The sequence below is a fragment of the Lynx rufus genome, unplaced genomic scaffold (assembly GCF_022079265.1).
Source record: "Lynx rufus isolate CCGP_SWC_20201006 ecotype Redwood Valley unplaced genomic scaffold, mLynRuf1.p SCAF_20, whole genome shotgun sequence".
NCBI classification, from domain to species: domain Eukaryota; kingdom Metazoa; phylum Chordata; class Mammalia; order Carnivora; family Felidae; genus Lynx; species Lynx rufus.
In genome coordinates, this window is record NW_025814835.1 from 28383385 (window position 1) to 28403539 (window position 20155).

Sequence of the window (20155 nt, forward strand, 5' to 3'; positions counted from 1 at the left end):
TGACAAGGGCCTTCCCATGAGACTCTGCATGTGAGGCTCATGTCTGTTCTCTGTGTCTACAGGATCTTCACTGTTAGCAGATGCATGGCCCACCTCTTAGTCCTCGATTTCAGCTGGGCTGGAAAATGGCTGTTCAGTTCTCTGAAGGCCCCTTGGGGATCCCCAACAGAATTTCATGTATTCCACAAAGCTTATATTTGAAGTCAGACCATCCCAAACATTCCATCCAGATATCTTGAAAATCCATCCAGCCATGTTTGTGTTGGTAACAGACAAAAATGTAATTCTCCAGAAGAAAGAGAAACCACATTTGAACATTATTTTCAGAGTTATTATTTTGCATTGTGTCATTTTGCACAAGAGCAATGCCATAGCTCATTTTGAATTACTGCACCTCTTGGTTTTTTATATACCCGTTTGATTTTATAGAGCTATCATAAGGATAATGGTAGGTGAGGGTAATGATTAAGAACAAGGGCACAAGAGTCAGGCTGTGCCCAAATCCCAACTCTACTACTTGCTTGGGTAAATTAATCCCCCTCAGTTTACTGTCAAAAAAATGGGGATAAGAGTACTTACAGTTGTTGGGATGCATGAAAACTGATTAGCACATAATAATGCTTGATAAATGGCAACTACTATTATGTCTGAGACATACATTTTTACTATTAGCACCATTATTTTGAGTAATGAAAGGGTTAATATCAGAGCCACGACAAAGAAATTGCTCTCAAGTGAACTCAGCAGAGTAGTTTACCTTTCCTGGATTAGCTGGGATTAGCTGGGAGAATACCTTCTTTTAGTTGTCCTACAAACATTTCTTCTCTTCATACTGCCCCGGCTCCTTGCTGGTTTAGGGTGTGTTATTGGTGGATACAAGAGGAGTGAATATTTATGAGTCCCTAATTTTATTGTGCTGACACAGGCTTACAGAATAAAGACCCCTTTTAAAATATGAATGGTGCCTTAACAAAGGTTTTTAAATCTTTTTTGAAACCTAAGTTCCTTGATTCCAGGTTTACGGAAGAGACAGCTCCAAGGATGATCAGTGATTCTCAGCAGTCGCTGCCCAAGTTCAAGGGCGGGCCTTACCATTGAGCAGCCGTAAGACCTTGGGCAGGTTGTTCAGCCTCTCTGCTACAGTTTCCTTGTTTGTAAAAAGGGAGTAATAAATAGCACATCTACCTTCTGGGTGTGTGAGGACTAAGTGAGGTAATCCACGTTGAACACTTATTCCTCAAGATAAGCTGGCATTAACAGTAATTTGTTTTTTATTAATAGTGCTTGTCCTCTCTTCACAGACAGAGCTTATAATGGATGCTGCCCATAAACAAAGGAGCTTACAGTTCAAGAAAACTATGGATGTGAGTCTCAGTTTATTGCTTTTTTTTTTTTTTCCATGGTGACATTTTCTGAAATCCTGTGCTGTGTAGGAGCATATTCCTGAAAATAGTACTTCAATAATATTATGGACTAGTGCAGTGGTTTGGGAAAACAACCTTTAGAAGTTTGACTTTCCTGCTTTTTAAGGCCTTGGAAAGACGGAGGATGAAACAAGATAGAGGAAAGAAAATGATGGTGACTTTCTGGTAACCTGGGAAAGTCTACAAGTCAATTGATATATCTCAGGCCAAGACACAAAAGTGTCTATATCACATGCCATTTATCTTGTTGGATGTTAGCTTTTTCCCCTGTGACTATTTTGAATCTTGGTTTCTTACCTATTTTACTGAGTGAGCCCTTCATGTTTTAGGATCTACAAACTGTAAGAGCCTTCCGTAAGTAATCTATTTAAACACACACACACACACACACACACACACACACACACACACACACAACAAGACAGAGCTAAGACAAATTGCGAGGGCCCTCCCTCTAGCTTTCCTAAATCTGTTCACTCTGGACACAGTGAACTCTGTTACTGAAACATCCATGATTCCATATTTGTACAGAAGTATCATCATGATGTTCTATGTGACATGGTGTGTGGTAACCCAGTTAAAAAAGAAAATGTCGATGACATATGCAGTCTGCTCCACGTCATTTTTTTCTGTGATGCATGGCACCTCCAAAGCAACTGAGAAATAGGGAATTATGTCAGTGTAACTGCAGAAATAGCATTGGTCCATACATGGTTGTTCCCAGACTTTCTGTGTTTTGAGCAATCTGGGACAAGGTTTCTCACAATTCAAGATAAAACCCTAGTGAAATACAAGTTTCTTAACTATCTCTTCTACCTGCCTGCAGAGCCATGCTAGTATTATAATTTTTGCTTCGACTATCAAAAATGATTTAGAAAACTCAAGAAAAAGGAAGACTATTGTATTAACTCATTTTTCACTTGCTGTGTCCTTTTTTCCTCTTGATATTCCAGCGTTTCTTCTTTTATAGCTTCCTTTGCTTAGAGAGTTTAGCCATCTTCAGGATGGTCTACTATTGACAAATACTTTTAGTTTTTCCTCATCTGAGAATATCTTGATTTCCCCTTCAGTGTCAAAGGCTGTTTTCCCTGGTTATAGATTTTTCCTTGTAGGTAAAGTGTCATTTCTGTTTTAAGATATTTTCTTTCTTTCTTTCTTTCTTTCTTTCTTTCTTTCTTTCTTTCTTTTCTTTTCGTTTCTTTCTTTCTTTCTTTTTTTTTTTTAGTTTTCAGAAGTTCACCTATATATGTAGTGTTATGGATTTCTTTGGGTTTATTTTGTTTGGGGTATGATCAACTTCTTGAATCTGTAGTTTTATATCTTTTGCCAAATTTGGGAAGTTTTCAGCTGTTATTTCTTCAAGTAGTTTTTTAGCTCACCTTCCTTTCCTTGGATTGCAAGGACATGAATGTGTTAGATCTTTTGTTATGGTCCCAAAGGTTCATGAGGCTCTATATGTTTATTTTGAGGTTTATTTATTTTTCTTGAGAGAGGGAGTGAGAGCATGAGCAGGGCAGGGCAGAGAGAGAGGACAAGAGAGAATATCAAGCAGGCTCCATGTTGTCAGCATGGAGCCCATGCAGGGCTCAATCTCAGGAATTGTGAGACTATGACCTGAGCTGAAATCAAGAGTTGGACACTTAACCCACTGATCCATCCAGGTGCCCCATCTATGCATTTTTTTCAGCCTGTTTTTCTCTCTGTTCTTCAGATTAGGTCATTTCTATTGCTCTGTTTTCCACTTCACTGATTCTTTCTTCTATCTCTTCCATTCTGAAGTCCATCCATTGAGTTTTTAATTTTCATTAGTGTGTTTATTTAGTTCCAAAATTTCCATTTGGTTCTTTATAGCTTTTATGTGTTTGCTGAACTTTTCTAGTTCTTTGCCCAAACCATCTATTTTCTCATTTAAGTGTTTTTGTAATTGCTTGTTGAATTTTTATGATGGCTCCTTTAAAATCTTTGTCAGATAATTCTAACAATCTGTCATCTTGATGTTGGCATCTATTGAAAGCCTTCTGATTCAGTTTCAGATCTTCCTGGTTCTTGGTATGATTAGTGATAGTCATTTGGTTTTGGACATTTTAGGTATTATAAGACTCTGGATCTTATTTAAACATTCTGTTTCAGCTGGATTACTCTGACACCTCTCGCAGGGGACAGTGAGGTCCCCTGCCTCATTACTCCTTTATGGGGGTAAAAATCCAGGTTTCTCCCATTGGCCTCCACTGAAATCACAGGGTTTGTGTGGCTGTGTTACTACAGAGAGGTGGTTAAAGTTCTGATCCTCCACTAGACCTTCTCTGACACCACCCCAGCAGGTAGAGGGGGCACCTTGTGACTGCCAGGCAGGGGTCGTAGAAGTCCAGGTTGCCCACATGGTTTCCACTGACACTATGTGTAGGGCTGTTATCTTCCAGTAAGAATGAAGGTTCCAGTTCCCTATTTGTCCTTCTCTGAAACCATCTTGGCAGGGAAGTTGGGCATCCTGTTATAGCTTGGTGAGAGTGGAAGTCTAGACTCCCTGCTTGTCCTTTGCTGGATGTATGGGGGGCAGGCCACAGTTTTTTTAGGTGGTGCTTGGCTGCAGTAGAATGGTTATTTTCTCAAGGTTTCTCTCCTGGTAGACTGTCCCTTTTCTGGTCTTTTGGCTAGAGAGGGCAGGTTTTTGTTGGGACTTCTTGTTTTTGCTCATTGCCACTTCTTGGTTGCCTGCTTCTTTGGCACTCAGTCTGTGACATATGAGGCAAAGAAAAAACCAAGAGAACTTACTTGTGGGTCACCCTTCTCAGACCAGGGTTGCTAGCCAGTCTGCCTTCTCTCCACCTTTCAGAGTCTTATGTTTGTTTTATACAGAGTGTCCAGAGTTTTTAATTGTACTTATGTGGAGGAATAGGGAAAATTACATCTTTCCATCTTTTCAAAAGCTTGTATGTATACCTTTAAAAAAATTATTTAGAACCATAAATGTGATCATATCCCCTCAGTCTTATACTAAGAATCTAAGACTCTATCTTTAGGAAATCATCCCAAAAAAGAAAAGCAAAGGCATGAACTTATTCACTCTTAAAATAATGAAAATTGTAAATTATTTAGTGACTAAAAAATGGAGAAATATTAGTTATATGACCTTTATGAATATGTAGCAACAGAGAAAAAATATTTAATATGCCATATTAAAAAATAAAGTAGGGTAGAGAAAGATTGATAACTGACAGCATTAAAATTTAAGACTACTTTAGAGCAAAAGAAAAAATACCTTATACATGGCTTAAAGAGAGATAACAAACGGGGGAAAATATTTGTAACTTACATAACTGATAGCCAGTTAGTGTTCCTAATATAGACTGAGCTCTTAAAAACCAATGGAAAAAGGGGTGCCTGGGTGGCTCAGTCAGTTGAGCATCCAACTTCAGCGCAGGTCATGATCTCCTGGTTCATGGGTTTGAGCCCTGCATCCGGCTCTGTGTTGACAGCTCAGAGCCTGGAGTCTGCTTCAGATTCTGTGTCTCCCTCTCTCTCTGCCCCTCCCCCACTCACCCTCTGTCTCTCTCTCAAAAATAAAATAAACATTAAAAAAAACAATGGAAAAAAACTCAATGAAAATATGGAATGCTCCAATAGGAAAGCAGGTAAAAGACATGAAGTAGAAAGGACATACCACCTTAGTGGTCATGAAATAAATACAAATAACACAACTTTATGCTGACATTTTCTCCTCTAATATTAGAAAAGGTTAGGCATATTGTTCAAGCTTGGTGTTGGTGAAAGTGAGGAAATTTACTCCATATACTGCTGGTGGGAGTACCAGTTGGTGTGGTCATTTTGGAAGGAAGTTGCACATATACATATTCTTTTACCAAACAATTACACTTCTAGGAATTTGACCCCTATAAATAAATTCGTACTACCCAAAACAAAATCAGAATATTTTTGTTATAAAAAATGGGAAACAAGTGTCCACTGATAGAGAGATAGTTAAAATTATGGCGTGTGTGTGTGTGTGTGTGTGTGTGTGTGTGTGTGTGTTTACAACCTTTAAAATGTTCAGCTACAGGGGCGCCTAGGTGGCTCAATCGGTTAAGCATCCAACTTCGACTCAGGTCATGATCTCACAGTTCGTGGGTTCGAGCCTCACATCGGGCTCTGTGCTGACAGCTCAGAGCCTGGAGCCTGCTTCGGATTCTGTGTCTCCCTCTCTTCTCTGTCCCTCCCCTGCTCACTCTCTGTGTCTCTCTCAAAAATAAACATTAAAAAAAAAAATGTTCAGCTACAGGGATCATGCTTGACATAGAAAAATGTCTATCATATACTGTTACAAAAGGAATTTGCTGCATGAATATCTTATGTGCTTACAATTATGAAAAATTATGAAACTTCTATGTGTGTGTAGCATACATAGAGAATTGTATGGTTGTTTACTGAAAGGTTAACCTCAACTGAATTGCAGAGGATGCCGAGAATTGCACAAACCATCTCTGCAAAGGAGTCTTCATTCTTGGTGAAGCAGTTTTGGGGGGGAACAACATTCTTATTTATTAGCTGACTCACAGCTTTGCTTTGTTTGAATAAGTTAAGTCTTTGCTTCAGTAGGTGAAACAGAAAATTATTTGATTTGCTAACTATATAGTTGAGAACTGTTTTCATACTAATGGTAGTGATGACAGCACAGGATAGACCAGGGTCTACTTTTAAACTAGTTAAAACAGGGGCACCGAGGTGGCTCGGTTAAGTGTCTGACCTTTGGTTTCGGCTCAGGTCATGATCTCACAGTTCATGAGTTTGAGCCCCACATTGGCTCTGCGCTGCTGGTGTGGAGCCTGCTTCGGATTCTCTCCCTCTCTCTCTCTCTGCTCCTCTCCGACTCCCGTGCATGTTCCCTCTCTCAAAATAAACTTTAAAAATAAAAATAAAAAAATAAACTAGCTCAGATTTTTTTTTTAATTTTTTTTTCAACGTTTATTTATTTTTGGGACAGAGAGAGACAGAGCATGAACGGGGGAGGGGCAGAGAGAGAGGGAGACACAGAATCGGAAACAGGCTCCAGGCTCTGAGCCATCAGCCCAGAGCCTGACGCGGGGCTCGAACTCACGGACCGCGAGATCGTGACCTGGCTGAAGTCGGACGCTTAACCGACTGCGCCACCCAGGCGCCCCTAGCTCAGATTTTTTTAAATCAAAAAGGAACATGGCTATGCTTGAGTGACAGAATTGATGGGATCCACGCCCTTGTCACCTGCTATGGTGGATGCATTAGAATATTGAGGCATAATTACAATTACTGTGGTCAAGTGATGGCATCTAAGTTCTGAGGGTTATGTTACATAAACGTTAGATTACACATCTTTTTTTTAAATTGTTTTTTAATGTTTATTCATTTTTGAGAGACAGAGAAAACCAGAACGTGAGCGGGGGAGGGGCAGCAAGAGAGGGAGACACAGGATCTGAAGCAGGCTTGAGGCTCTGGAGTGTCAGCACGGGGCTCGAACTCATGGACCATGAGACGATGACCTGAGCTGAAGTCAGCCGCTTAACCGACAGAGCCACCCAGGTTCCCCTAGATTATACACCTTACAGTTATATACGTATTTTGATTTTGCCTATTTCAAATCCCATCTTTTGTTCCAGTTTTTAAAGCCCACATACTTTGTGTTTGCCGAATTGGAGTTATTACTTCCTTGATCAGGCTGCCACCACACACGTAGTTTGGAAAAGGGCTAAAGAGCCCTTCCACAAATAGATAAGAAGGAGCCTTTGCTGCCAGGGTGCCCACCATCTGGCGGTGATCACAGCACTGACCAGAGCGCCCTGCCCTTTGCTGGGCTCGGCGGGCTCGGGCTGCTGCTTTGCAGGCTCACGTTCCGCTCACCTGTTTTGGTCCTCTTTTGGCACATGACAACAAAGGCAAAGAAGACCTATGTGCAGAAATGCCGGGACAAAGACGAAGCAGAGCAGGCTGTCCACCGGAGCGCCAACGTGGTGAACCCGAGGCAGCAAGAAAAGGTACCTGGGAGAGCCGACAGCCTGAAAAATCTGAGCTTTATGTATTTGAAACTAAAGCCAATTACTAATCTTAATGAAAAATGGACGTGCATCCTAAGTCCCTGGCAATATCTTGCTTTTGGGCTGTCAGGATCCTCTGGCCCAGAAAGTCCCTTGTCACAGTTTTGGGGTTCGGGAGGAGCTGGAGAAGCGTGGCCGTGGGGAAGGGAACAGGGTGATAAGAAGTAGGGGAGAGGGTTTTGGTTTTTTCATCTTTCTTCAAGACTGACGTATTCTTTGGAGCCAGGCCACCTCAGGCTTGGGCGCATTATCAATTTTATGTAATCTGGTAGAAGACTGTCAGCAACCAGAGGGCAGGGGTTATGTCTTTAGGATACCATGGGGCAAGATGTTTGATGGCCGTTTCCCTGTGGTGCTAAGATTAGAGGGCAAGTTGAACGGTTTGCTGAGAGAAACACAGGTAAGATGTGGAACACGGGTCTCTTCACAGCCATTGCTTTCAAACCTGTTTTGCCTGTGGGAGCTCTACCCAGCATTCCCCATCTCTTGTTCTTTATGTGTCCTCACAGCTTTTCGTGAAACTGGCAACTTCGAAGACTGCAGTCGAAGACTCAGGTGAGGGGGCTGCTCCCAGGGATGGGGGAGGCTTGTGGGGAGGGGGCTGACATTATGCTGAATCTGTCGGGAAAGGTATTTTTATATATCATACAAGAATGTATGGATAGACAGTGGGATTAACAAGAAAGCAGGAGGGAAGAAGGGAGAAAGGGAGGACAGGGAGGGAGACAAGGTATATCAGAACCTGGGAAAGTGAGACAGCTGTTTCTGGCCACTGCCTGCTTGAGCCGTACTTGTAATTAAATGGTGGTGGGGGGGGTGCGGCGCGGGGGGGGGGGCGGAGGTCATGTGACAGCTGCTTTGTAAGCAGGTACTCATTCTGATTTATTAGGAACATCTGTCTTAAAAGCCCATTTCAGCCCTGATAACTCTTATCTGCTATGAAGGAAACAGCCAAGTTGCAAGGCCTTGTCATGGCTGAAACCTGAGATCCAAGCCAGGTGTTTGCAAAGCCTTCTGATCCCAGAGTATTCTGCAGGAGCCAAGCCTCTTGTGACCATGGTCATTTAAGAAGTCTCTAAACCCAAAACCAAAGTCACTTGGTAGTTCTCTGCACCTCTCACTGTCTAATCTTCCTGAAAATGGAAATGGGTGGAAGCTATTGAGGTTGAATTAGCTCAAGAGAACTCTGGCTGAAGTTCCTGTCAGCCTTTGTTCTCCTTCCTTGAAGCATTTCCTTTTTTTTTTTTCTTCCCCTTGAAACATTTCTTACTTGGCTTGGTTTAATGTCTAAAAAGAAAGTGCTTATTTCACAAATATATTGTGAGAGAGAGAGATGGATATGGCCTCCCACTGTTCAGAGCTCCATGGGGTCTTGTGAGCTCAGTGTGACTCTGGCGAGTGTCGTTTGTCATCCAGGGTGAGCTGGGCAGTGGGTCTGCGCACCCTGCTCCTGCCTGGTTTCTGAACCCAGGCCCTTCCCCTCCACTGCAGACAAGGCGTACATGATGCACATCAACACTCTGGACAAAGTCCGCGAAGACTGGCAGATTGAGCACATCAAGGCCTGTGAGGTACCAGAACCGGTGGCTGCTCAGGAGGGGATGGGTCTTCCTCCGAGAATTTGGGGAGTCTACTTTGCCAGAAATGCACCACCCCCTTATTACAGGGCCCCAATTCTCATAGAATTGCTTGAGGCCAAGTTAGAAATCAGAAATGTAAGTATAGGATGGATGGAACTGGAATGTTTTCCTCCAAGCCTCATCTTTCTGCCCCGTCCCAGTCCTGAGCGTTGTGTCTGACTCTGTTCAAGGACTTCCTCCAATGTTTGGTTAGTGCAGATACGAAATAGCTGAATCAGTTAATGGGTGATTAAATAATTATCTTTCAAGAGCCTTGCCTGAACTTGCTATCGAATAAGGAGAATGCAGATAGAAGGTGAGCTAGAAGTTTTCACTCAGGCACCTGGGTGGCTCAGTCGGTTGAGCGTCTGACTTCAGCTCAGGTCATGAGCTCGAGGTTTGAGAGCCAGGCATTGGGTTCTCTGTTGTCAGTACAGATCCCGTTTTGAATCCTCCGCCCCCTCTCCCTACCCCTCCCCTGCTGGCACACCCTCAAAAATAAATAAACATAAAAAAAAAAAAAAAGAAGTTCTTACTCTCCTTACACCTTTGATTTCACCATTACCTCCTGCTTCATTTTTAGCATGTGACCTCACTTACAATTTCCTGGAGAAAATAAAGACATAACTTGGAAACTTCCTCAAGTTTCTTTTAGCCTGTCTATAGTTTTTCTTACCAGTGGTTCTCAAAGTGAAATCCCAGGACCTGTAGCATCAGTATCATCTGGGAATTTGATAGAGATGCAAATTCTCAGACCAACTCTGGACCTACTGAACAGAAACTGTTGGAATAGGTGCAGTACTGTTTATAAGTCCCCTGGTGCTTCTTAGGCAAATTCAAGCCTGAGAATCACTGATCTACACCCCCGTCCCCTCCTTTTCTCCTGTTAGTTGAAAAGGGGCTGCCCCTGCCTTATCAAGATCCTATCCCGCCATCTGGGCTCAAGATCCCATCATCCAGCTGTCTTTCCCTCATGCCTGTGCAAAGCTCCCTTCAGTGTGAACTTCTTATACCATTGTTTGGACAACTCAGCTCATTCTTGGTGTTAGAACCTACTGGTACTGGCTGTTGCTTCCTGTCTGCTGCCCTCTCCTCTCTTCACAGCCAGGCTTCCTGAAGGAGTTGTCTTCACATGCTCATGGCCCCTGCCTGTCCCAGCCTGCTGCATCTGGGGTTTGTCACCCCTGCTGCTGCTCACTGAGGAACCAGACATCTCTGTGGTGTGAGGTCCAGCAGGCCTTTGCAGTTCCTGATCTTATGTGGCTTGTGTCTACTATCTAACACTGTGGGTCACTATCCCCTTCCTAAAACACTCTTTTCTGCTTTATTTCTGTGACTCCACACTCTCATGGAAAAACCTAGAATAAGTCCCCCTTTTTAAGGTATAAAAACATGCAGAGCAGTATCATATGCATTTTATAGACACACAAATATTAGAAAAGTCTGCACAGGAATGATAAAGTTTAGGAGAATGGTTATCTGTGGGGAAGGAAGAAGGGGATCGAGTTTGGAGAAAGCACACAAGGGGCTTAAACAGAATCTGAGGCAAATATGGCCAAACTTGTTGACCAAGCGAGGTGGTCAATAGGTATGTATTCATTATATTGCTCTCTATGATTCTGTCCATGCAAAGTATTCTATAATAAAAATCACATAAAATCTACTGTTTATATGCTACATAAATACAAAATATAATAAACACTACATATATACCAAGTATGCTACATACTAAATACTAAAAGATTTCCAATTAAAATAATGTATTTGCTTCAAAATATCCTAGGGAGTAGATGAGTTGGTAGGGATATAATACAACAGAATTGGTTGTGAATTGATACATGTTCAAGCTGGTGAAGGGTCCATGTGCATTCATTATACTATTTTCTCTGTTCTTATCTATGTTTGAAGTTCTACATGATAAAAAGTTTTAAAATGTAATAGTGTTATATTCAACCTTTAAAAAGTACATTAATATATAACATCCACCGTTGAATAGCATCCCCTTTATAGAATAATAGCTTGATTTAACTAAAGTTGATACTTGCTTATGTCCAAGAAGCTATTGTTCAGGAAGTGACTTCTTAAAAAACTTTTTTAGTTAAAGAAACCTTCAAACATAAACAGAGTTGGAGGACAAGTGAGGGTTCCCCCACGTTCTCGTGAACTTCAGTGACTATAATCATCTTGCCAATATTCAGTCATAGGGGAATTTGAATGTGAGGCTCTGGCAAGCTGCCCACGTGGAGATGCCCACCAGGCAGTCGGAAATGTTAGCTGGAATTCAGGTTAGACCCTTGGCATCTGGGCTCATCGTTACCTCTTACCTTCAGAACTATATCCAATCCTGTTTGTGTCAATACCATATTAGAATACTATTTGCATTCTTTGCCTGCGGTAAGAGTTTATGAGTTTCCTTGGTAGCAGGGAATATCCTAAATGGGACAATAAGCTTACAGATAATGAGGGTTGACACTGTTTCTTAAGTCATAGCCAGTCTAGACAAATGTCTCCCTTCTCTGTATATGTACGGACATGTAGTTATGTTTCCGCAGATGTTCGAAGCTCAAGAATGTGAACGAATAAACTTCTTTCGGAATGCGTTGTGGTTACACATGAATCAGCTGTCACAACAATGTGTCACAAGTGATGAGGTAAGTCAGAAGCATCCATGGAGGATTCATGAGAGTGGGAGGAACCATAGGCATTTATTAGTGCACCCTCCTCATTTGAGGCCCAGAGAGGTACGGTGACTTGCCCGAGGCCACACAGTGAGCTGATAGAAAGACCCAAATAAACACCTAACTGCCTGACTCCTAATCTGCTTTGCCACCATGACTTTCTCTTTAAGGAATTCACAGGGCAGGAGAGCGGAAAAGGGAGACCCAAATGTAGTTTAGTTTATGGAAGACAGAGATGTCATAGCAAAGGGTCACTCCAGGACACCACCAAGCACTAGGAGACTGACCCATGCCCGGGCTAATGATCATGCCAGGGCTCAAGATTTACTTCAGCGGCATCCCCACAGCCAACATCCGGGTTTAAGTTGTGCACAGCAACCCTCATGGGGTTTCCAGACTTCAAGAGGGATTAGAATCAAATTATCACAACCTTCTTTGCTAAGAAATAGCCACCCTCACTTGGATGGGGCATTCACTTTAGGAGAAAAATCAAACACCTAGAAAACCTGTAGAATTGACTACAAGAGCTTTTTTCCAAGTTAATTCATCTTTGCATTTTGTGTGTGGCTTTGGTTTTGGTATCTATTTTCTTTGTCCCATCAGTGTTAAAGACAAATCTTTCTGGGAAGGTTTTTATGCAGTCACAGAGATAACATTTCTTGTCATCTTTAAAACAATTTTAATAGCAGATATGCACCAGAGAAATCCCTTTATATGAGTCTGGGACTTGGGAATGTCTCTTTTTCTTTTCAAAACAAAATTTGGAAGAGCCAGCCATTCATCAAACCTGTTTTAATAAGCTGTGTCACAATTATTCACAGACATACCTCTACGCTTGATTTGTCTTCTTTTTGTCAGATGTATGAAGAAGTCCGTAAGAGCTTAGAGGCATGCAGCATTGAGAAGGACATTGAGTACTTTGTGAACCAACAAAAAACTGGACAGACTCCACCAGGTGAATGGAGTGGTGGGGCGGGGCGTTTATTTAAGCAATTCTGCTAGTCTTTTGTGCACATGTCATGGAGAATGGGAGACACCAGCATCTTAATATTTTGTTTCTTAATTGCCCTAGCACCCATTGTGTATGAGAATTTCTACTGCCCCCAGAAGAATACAGCTCCACAGGGAAAGGCTCCAGGGCCCAACTTACCAAGGTAATAACCACCTACCTTTCACATGAAGAAAAATACTTAAAAAATTTTTTTTAATGTTTATTTATTTTTGAGAGAGAGAGAGAGAGAGAGAGAGAGAGAGAGACAGAATGTGAGCAGGGGAAGGGCAGAGAGAGAAGGAGCCACAGAATTCAAAGCAGGCTCCAGGCTCTGAGTTGTCAGCACAGAGCCCGATGTGGGGCTCAAACTCACAAACTGTGACATCATGACCTGAGCCGAAGCTGGACAGTTAACTGACTGAGCCACCCAGGCCCCCCGAAGAAAAATACTTTTAATAAATGTTGTTATCATTAGTGTTCTAAGAGATATTGGAACACATCTACCCCTGCATTTGCTTAAGTGAGGTTGCTAGATTTGGAGAAGTAGCATTTTTTTTTTAAATTTTATTTTTTATTTTTTTAAAATTTACATCCAAATTAGTTAGCATATAGTGAAACAACGATTTCAGGAGTAGAAGTAGCATTTTTAGGACAAATGTTAAGTGGATTTTACCAGTCATAGTTTAAGGAGGACCATATTATGCTTGAGTGTGATTATTATGATTCACGCATGAATCCTATACTTTTCGTAGAGCTTGTAGAAAGCGGAACTCTGGCCCCCTGTGAGTCAACTGACCTACCTGTTTTGGTAGGGCCCAAGAGTAAAGAATGGTTTTTATAACTGGCTGAAAAAAAGAAGAAAAGGATACTATTTTGTGACACATGGAAATGATATGAAGTTCATGTGTCAGTGTTCATATAAAGTTTTATTGGGACCTGATCATGCTCATCCATTTACATTTTTTCTGCGGCTACTTTTGCATTAGAGTTGGCAGAGTTGTGACAGAGCTGCCTTAGTGGCCAGCAGAGCCTACGTCATTTACTGTCCCTTTGCAGAAAGAGTTTGCCACCCCTGCTTTACCTGAGAGAAAAGAAACTTCTGTTTCCCGCACAGTCAACTTGAAATCTAGGCTGTTGAATTTCCATTCCAGTTTTTAAAGAGAAGGGAGTATTTGAGGGAGGATTGCATGGTCATCATCAGTATTTAAGAACACCAGGTGCCATTCAGAACAGGTCATGTGAATGAGCTCATTTAATCCTCGCAGTGAGGTGGGAATTGCTTGGATTCTCCATCTTACGTGTGGAGATGTTGAGGGACCAGGAGGTCAGGAAACCACACGCTCCACAGTAGAGACTTTCCTCCTGCCTGTTTGGGGTGCTGGGATGGGGCTCTGGGCTTCCTGAGTCCTGTGCATCCTGCTGTCCTGCTCACCAGCATGATAGAATGCCGGCAGCCTAGATTCCGGTACGTCAGTGTTGCCCGGCTTTTGCTTCATCTGAACTTTTCTTGACTCTTCAGAACAGAAACCAGATCTGATTAGCGTGCAGTATGATTGGGGCGTGAAGACAAAAATTACAAACTAATGAGAACTTATCTGAAAGACTTTGGTTTTCATCTCTTACAGGAGAGGACCTCTCCCAGTTCCTAAAAGTTTACCAGGTACGATGTCAAGAAAGACCTTTCAAAATACTCATGTCAGGTTCTCTTTAAGGTTGAGTAGCTGGAATGTTGAAATAAAGGGAAAGAAGGGAATAAATAGAAATAAATTCTCAAGAGAACGAGCCTGTATCAGGATCTTGATGTAATACTGTTTGTCAAAGAGTAGACTTTGGTAATTAGGGGTCTACTTTATTGCCTGTCAAAGAGAATTCAGTTCCTGGAGTACCAAAAGAAACTTATCATAAGGCAGTCTTACCTAAGAGATTATTTCAACTTGGACCATAAGAGAAGCAAAGTATAGTTTCCTTTGGATTACACAGAAACGTAACTGATAGAAGTTACGTCTAGAAACACATAACCTAATAGTATATATCTGCATACTGGCCATAACTGGGTCTGTCACTCATGACTTGGTCTCTTTTTAAATCCTATCAGAACTCCTATGACACCTCTAGGACAACCACATATTTTAGCTTTTTTGTTGTTGTTGTTGTTAGTTTTATTCCTTGGATAATTATAAGATCCTTGAAGGTGGATAATTGGTTTTCTCCTGTATCACTCATAGCACTTAACACAGTCCTGAGCACATAGGAGGTGCTCAACAAATATCTATTCTTTTTGAGTAAAAGAAAGGTATACTTACCTATGTTCAAGGGAAGAGGGAACTTATGCTGCATATCATGGTTTACTAAAACTTCAGTGACTGAAAACAAGTTTAGGACCTGAAATTATAATAATATCTTTGAAAAATATAAGGATTTAAGTTATTTTACTTTAAATGTTTATTTATTTTTGAGAATGAGAGAGAGAGTGTGAGTGGGGGAGATGCAGAGAGAGAGAGGGAGACAGAGGATCTGAAGCAGGCTCTGCGCTTAGAGCAGAGAGCCCGATGTAGGTTTCAAACTCATGAACTGGGAGATCATGACCTGAGCCAAAGTTGTATGCTTGACTGAGCCACCTAGGTGTTCCTGTTATTTTATTTTTATAAAACAATTACCACCTGATAATGTGGGACTGATTTTTGTCTGTGTCTTAGCTTGAAATCTAAGCTAAGCCTTGAAGATGGCTTTACTCTAGGTGCCGCTATCTGCACATGGATGAAAAAGGGCAATGAAATCGTGGTAGTGATTTCCCGAACGTATGCGTGAATCTTCTGTGTGTAGTCTTGACTTTCATGGGTAGGTTTCATCGCCGGATATGTTTTCTTTTTACAGAAGGGCAGTCAGTAGAATCTTTAAGTGGAATGTCTTGATTTGAAAAGGGCTAAGAATCTTACCATGAAGCAGTATTAGCTTAATGTTGCTCTGTTCTGCCCTTTGCAGATAACCCTGATTATTCTTTGGTTGATAACTACAGTCTGATCTATCAGTAACATCAGTGGTAAGAACCTTTAATTTTCACGTAATTTTCAAGTTGCATTTAGACTACTGATTGTGTTTTTGAAGTCTCTGAAGCTTCTTTAAGACACCACTGCAGGCAGCAAGGCCTTGCCTCAGGCTGACCCATGCCGTGGATGCACGTGATCCTGCGGGATGGCCTCTCTGGGTCCCACAATTGCAAGGGGACTGGAGCCCACGCCATACCTACTTGAATGAGGAGATTTTTCCTTCGTTAATTATTCTGCAACTCATTTTCTGCTCTAGTTAAGCTCTTTGTGGCTACAACGCACCCGCACTTATAACACAGCGCACACACAACGCTCACACAATGCCCATGATCCTCACTGTCTAATTTAGCCTTTCGTGTACTCCCCCATCCCCCAAAGGGGAAAAGTCAAGTAAAAAGAAGTCAGTGACAATGAGGCAAACAATGTCACACTCCCCTATCACACAAAGGGCGTTGGAGGGGTCATCTGGTATCAGATCATTACTACTCCAAGCTAGCAAACCCCAGGGATTCCTAGAGCAAAACTATGAGATGGTGCTTGTCTCTGACTCTCAGGCGCTTGCAACGTGCCCCAGGTCCATCTTCGCCTTCACAAATGTGAGTGAATGCCTCCGAGTCCAAAACAGCAATACTAAACGGAACTCTATAAAGTATAAATGTTTTGACCCAAACGGGTGTGTCTTGGGGCATGACAATATCCGTATAGATGAGCAAAGAAAAAGCTTGAAAGGATACATTCCCAAGCAAGTAGTAGTTTTTCTTTTTGTTTACTTATGTTTTCCAGTTTGCCTACAGTGAAACTTTATTACTTCTTTAATAAAAGACAGTTTTGAAGAGTTGATCCTTTTGCACATTCCTGATGTTCCCAGGGGTGACAGGAGTGGGGGCGGATTCAGGAACTGTGCCAGCCTCTCTCCCACCCTTCCTGGTTTGCTGTTACTGCCACTTAGGAAACAAAACAAGTTTTATTTCTTAATGTTTATTTATTTTTGAGAGAGAGAATGATGGGGGAGAGGCAGAGAGCGAGAGGGAGAGTTAGAATCCCAAGCAGGCTCTGTGCTGACAGCGCAGAGCCCAATGTGAGGCTCAAACTCACCAACCATGAGATCATGACCTGAGCCAAAGTCGATGCTTGACCGATTGAGCCATCTAGGTGCCCCCCCAAACGGGTTTTAATGGTGCTCCATGGTGGCTTTCCTTCAGTGCTCTATAACACTGAAAAGTTCTTCAAGTGAGCACATCAAACACTGCTTGTCTTCAGTCCTCCAGAAACACCCACTTTGTGACTTGTAGCCCATTAGCTAGAGGGGTTGGAAGCCATGTTGTTTTGATTGGGTAGAAATGATCAGCCAGTGTGTGTTTATATTTAAACATAAGTCCTTAAATTGCTTAATAAATGTGTTTAATATCTAAGCAACTTTGCTGTGAAAGATAATGGAAATGGAAGACCTAAAATACCTCAGCCGCTAACTGTACATAACTTTCTGACCTGCAAACAAATTGGAGTCTCTACAACTGGTCATCATTTCTTCATTTCATAAGGCTCCCTTTTTCTCATGAAAAGAGGCACGGCCCATATTAGAGGTAGAAAGGGACATGGGGAATCAGTGACTTGGGACTCCAAGGCGAAATCCGCCCTCTGGAACAACACCATGGAGGTGATGGCTGCAGGTAGGCCGCTGGCAGCTCCGAGAGTTTGAGTTTCATTTTAACCTCCTCCTTTCCCACCCTCCCTTATTTGCATAAAGCACACATTGTAGTTGCTTAATAGTAACCTTTGACCCAGCAACTCTAGTTCCTCTGAGTTCAAGAACCTGTTGCTTCAGTGCAAGATGCTAATGCCAACACACGTGAGCTCTGTCATTTCACGGGGTTCATTAGTATGTGGAAGCTCAGGGAACAGGACTCAACATACACGTGTATCATTGACAGAGTTGAAGAGAATTTTACAGAAGGAAGTCTATCTCAGTTAATAACTTAGCTAAGCAATGTATCATGACATTTAAAGTAGTTTGAGCCTTTGGAAATGAAATAGGAATGTGTAGGAATTTAAATAGGAAGGCGTAGGAATTTGTGGTTTGTTTGGCATTGTTGATGTAGCTGCTATGCTTGTTTTTAATTCTGACATGTTTAGGGACAGATTATAACTTCTGAGCATCAAAAATATAAATATGTGTATTATTTGCATAAAGCAATGCTGTTGTCATCACAGCCCATTTTTTCATCACTTTAAAACACTTATTCCTCACTGTGTGTTCTCTTTGGCCAAGCATACTTATTCTTTTTTTTTTTCTAAGCATACTTATTCTCATTGAATAATATGGCAAGGGGAGGAGTGAGGAGCTGATGTGAATGGTTCATTCAGATGAAATTTCTTTGTTATTTTCTTTCAGAAAACAAACCTTTTTCGGGCCGGTGCTTCTACAGCATGGGAGGAGGCACTCAGAACAGCAGAATCCTTAGCCAAACTGTGTCAGTCGTGAAACTTCCAAGTGAAACCTTGCTGTAATTTTTTTTTGTATTTTAAACTCATTGTAGACATTTAGATCAACTTAGGCTAGTTAAGTTCTGAAATTCTTAGGAGAAGTTTACAAATTGCCCCAGACTGAAGAATCATTCTTTCCTAGGCGGTTACTAACGTTGTGAGTGAATTGTGTTATCTCCTTGGTCTCTGGATTTGGAGCCCTGACTCTTGCTGTGGGGGGGCACAGGTGGCTGCCGAGGGGTGTGAGCCATGAACCTGGAGGGGCTTCTTTGGCTCCGGGGGCAGCTTGGCTGTAGAATGTTCACAGCAGCACGTGCCCTCGGTGGTGCACCATTTCAAATCACCTTCCTTTTTGGCTGGAAGACTTGGAGGCCATCTAATTATACTTTCTCATTTTACAGATGAGGAAATGGGGCCCAGAAGTGTGAAATCAATTTCCTTACGGATTAGGGACAGAATCCAAACTGGAGTGTAAGCTCACCTCACGTTACCATTCTGACTGATCCTTCCTCAGGCCATTGGTGCTTGTGTTGAAATTTCAGACGCCGAATGTTTTTTGCCGGCATCTTTCCAGTTGGGAAAATAACCAGGGTTTAAATGTCAGATTTATTTTTATGGGAGTCCCTGTGTGTCCTGAACTTCTAGAGCACCATATTTAATTAAATCTAAGAAGCCACTGATTATAAAGCATGGCCATTATTTTACACACCACTGAGCAAGTTAGGTGAGGGAGTTGACATTCTCAGTGGGGGCAGAATTACTCATAAAGGGGTGAAAATTGGGACAGTTAATGGTTAAGCCCATTTAAATTTGATTTGCTAAACTGAGGTGGGGGGAAGTACATCCTAGAGTCAGTGCAATAGGGTATTTGGACCTCAATTCCTAAAGAGAATTCGAGAGCTCGAAAGCCAGTCCTCAGTCCTGGGTCTTCACAGAGAATCTTTGCCTTGCTAGCTCCTAGAACTTTTTAAAGCATCAGTCTTACCCTTTTGCAGGTATTTGAGTCTTTCTTTTTGTTACCCACAAACAGCAGGGAGACAATGTCCCTTTTGTGTAATATCCACACGCCATGAGAAAATGGTACATTTTAGTTAATGACAAATTAAACTAGCACTGGTACTTATTCAGTATGTTGTTGGCCTTGTAACACATATTTTCTTCTCCTGCTCTATGCAGTAGCTTTCTCAGAACTGTGCACAAATTGACTGAAACAAGATTGATTATTTCCCACCCTTTAAGGTGTTACTGGAAGTGTCAGCTTCTCCTCATGACAGGAAGCTTGCATCAATTGGATATCCTTTTGAGAAACTGAAGTTTGCAAAGGGCCATTGACTTCCCCAAACTGAGCAGGCTCAGGACATTTCCTTCAAGCTCAGAACATTCTAATTTTTAGGTATTTTATTTATTGTTCACAATTCCTCAGGGATTTCACTTTTCTCTCTTTTGGTCAGTGCAATCGCTGTAAACGTGTTTTATGAATTGAAAATACTTTTATTTTATTGCTCTTTCAGTTCGATATGAAGTAAAATAAAGGTTCCTTGGAGATTTAGGATTTATTTTGCCTTTTTGTGTCGACCACGTCCTCTCTTCCAAGCTGTTGGACCCTCGTCACATTTGCTATTGTCCGATGGCAGTGGAGCAAACTGTTAGGAGGGGAACTGCTACATCACTTCCTACTGGTCCTTCATGACAAAGTCACTTGCCTGGGGAAGCATCACTCCCGCCTCCAGACTAGCTTGGATTCCCTGCTGGGTCCTTCTCCTCTCCCTTTTTTTCCTTGATAGTACGTGGTTCACTCTTGAAATTAATTGTTCAGAGTCTGTCTTCTCTCCTAGACGGTGACCTCAATG

The 20155-nt window shown here is 41.9% G+C and overlaps 1 protein-coding gene across 1 annotated transcript in view; it reads left to right on the forward strand.

The window, feature by feature from the left end:
* Positions 1-19857, forward strand: part of PSTPIP2 (proline-serine-threonine phosphatase interacting protein 2) — a 78484-nt gene extending 58627 nt beyond the window's left edge. The window contains exons 6-15 of the mRNA XM_047086127.1: positions 1302-1364; positions 7328-7426; positions 7996-8041; positions 8978-9057; positions 11658-11756; positions 12642-12738; positions 12856-12937; positions 14400-14434; positions 15757-15814; positions 18214-19857. Coding sequence (XP_046942083.1) covers positions 1302-1364; positions 7328-7426; positions 7996-8041; positions 8978-9057; positions 11658-11756; positions 12642-12738; positions 12856-12937; positions 14400-14434; positions 15757-15806 — 651 coding nt within the window. The 3' untranslated portion in view covers positions 15807-15814; positions 18214-19857. The remainder of the gene's footprint in view (positions 1-1301; positions 1365-7327; positions 7427-7995; positions 8042-8977; positions 9058-11657; positions 11757-12641; positions 12739-12855; positions 12938-14399; positions 14435-15756; positions 15815-18213) is intronic.
* The last annotated feature ends 298 nt before the right edge of the window (positions 19858-20155 follow it).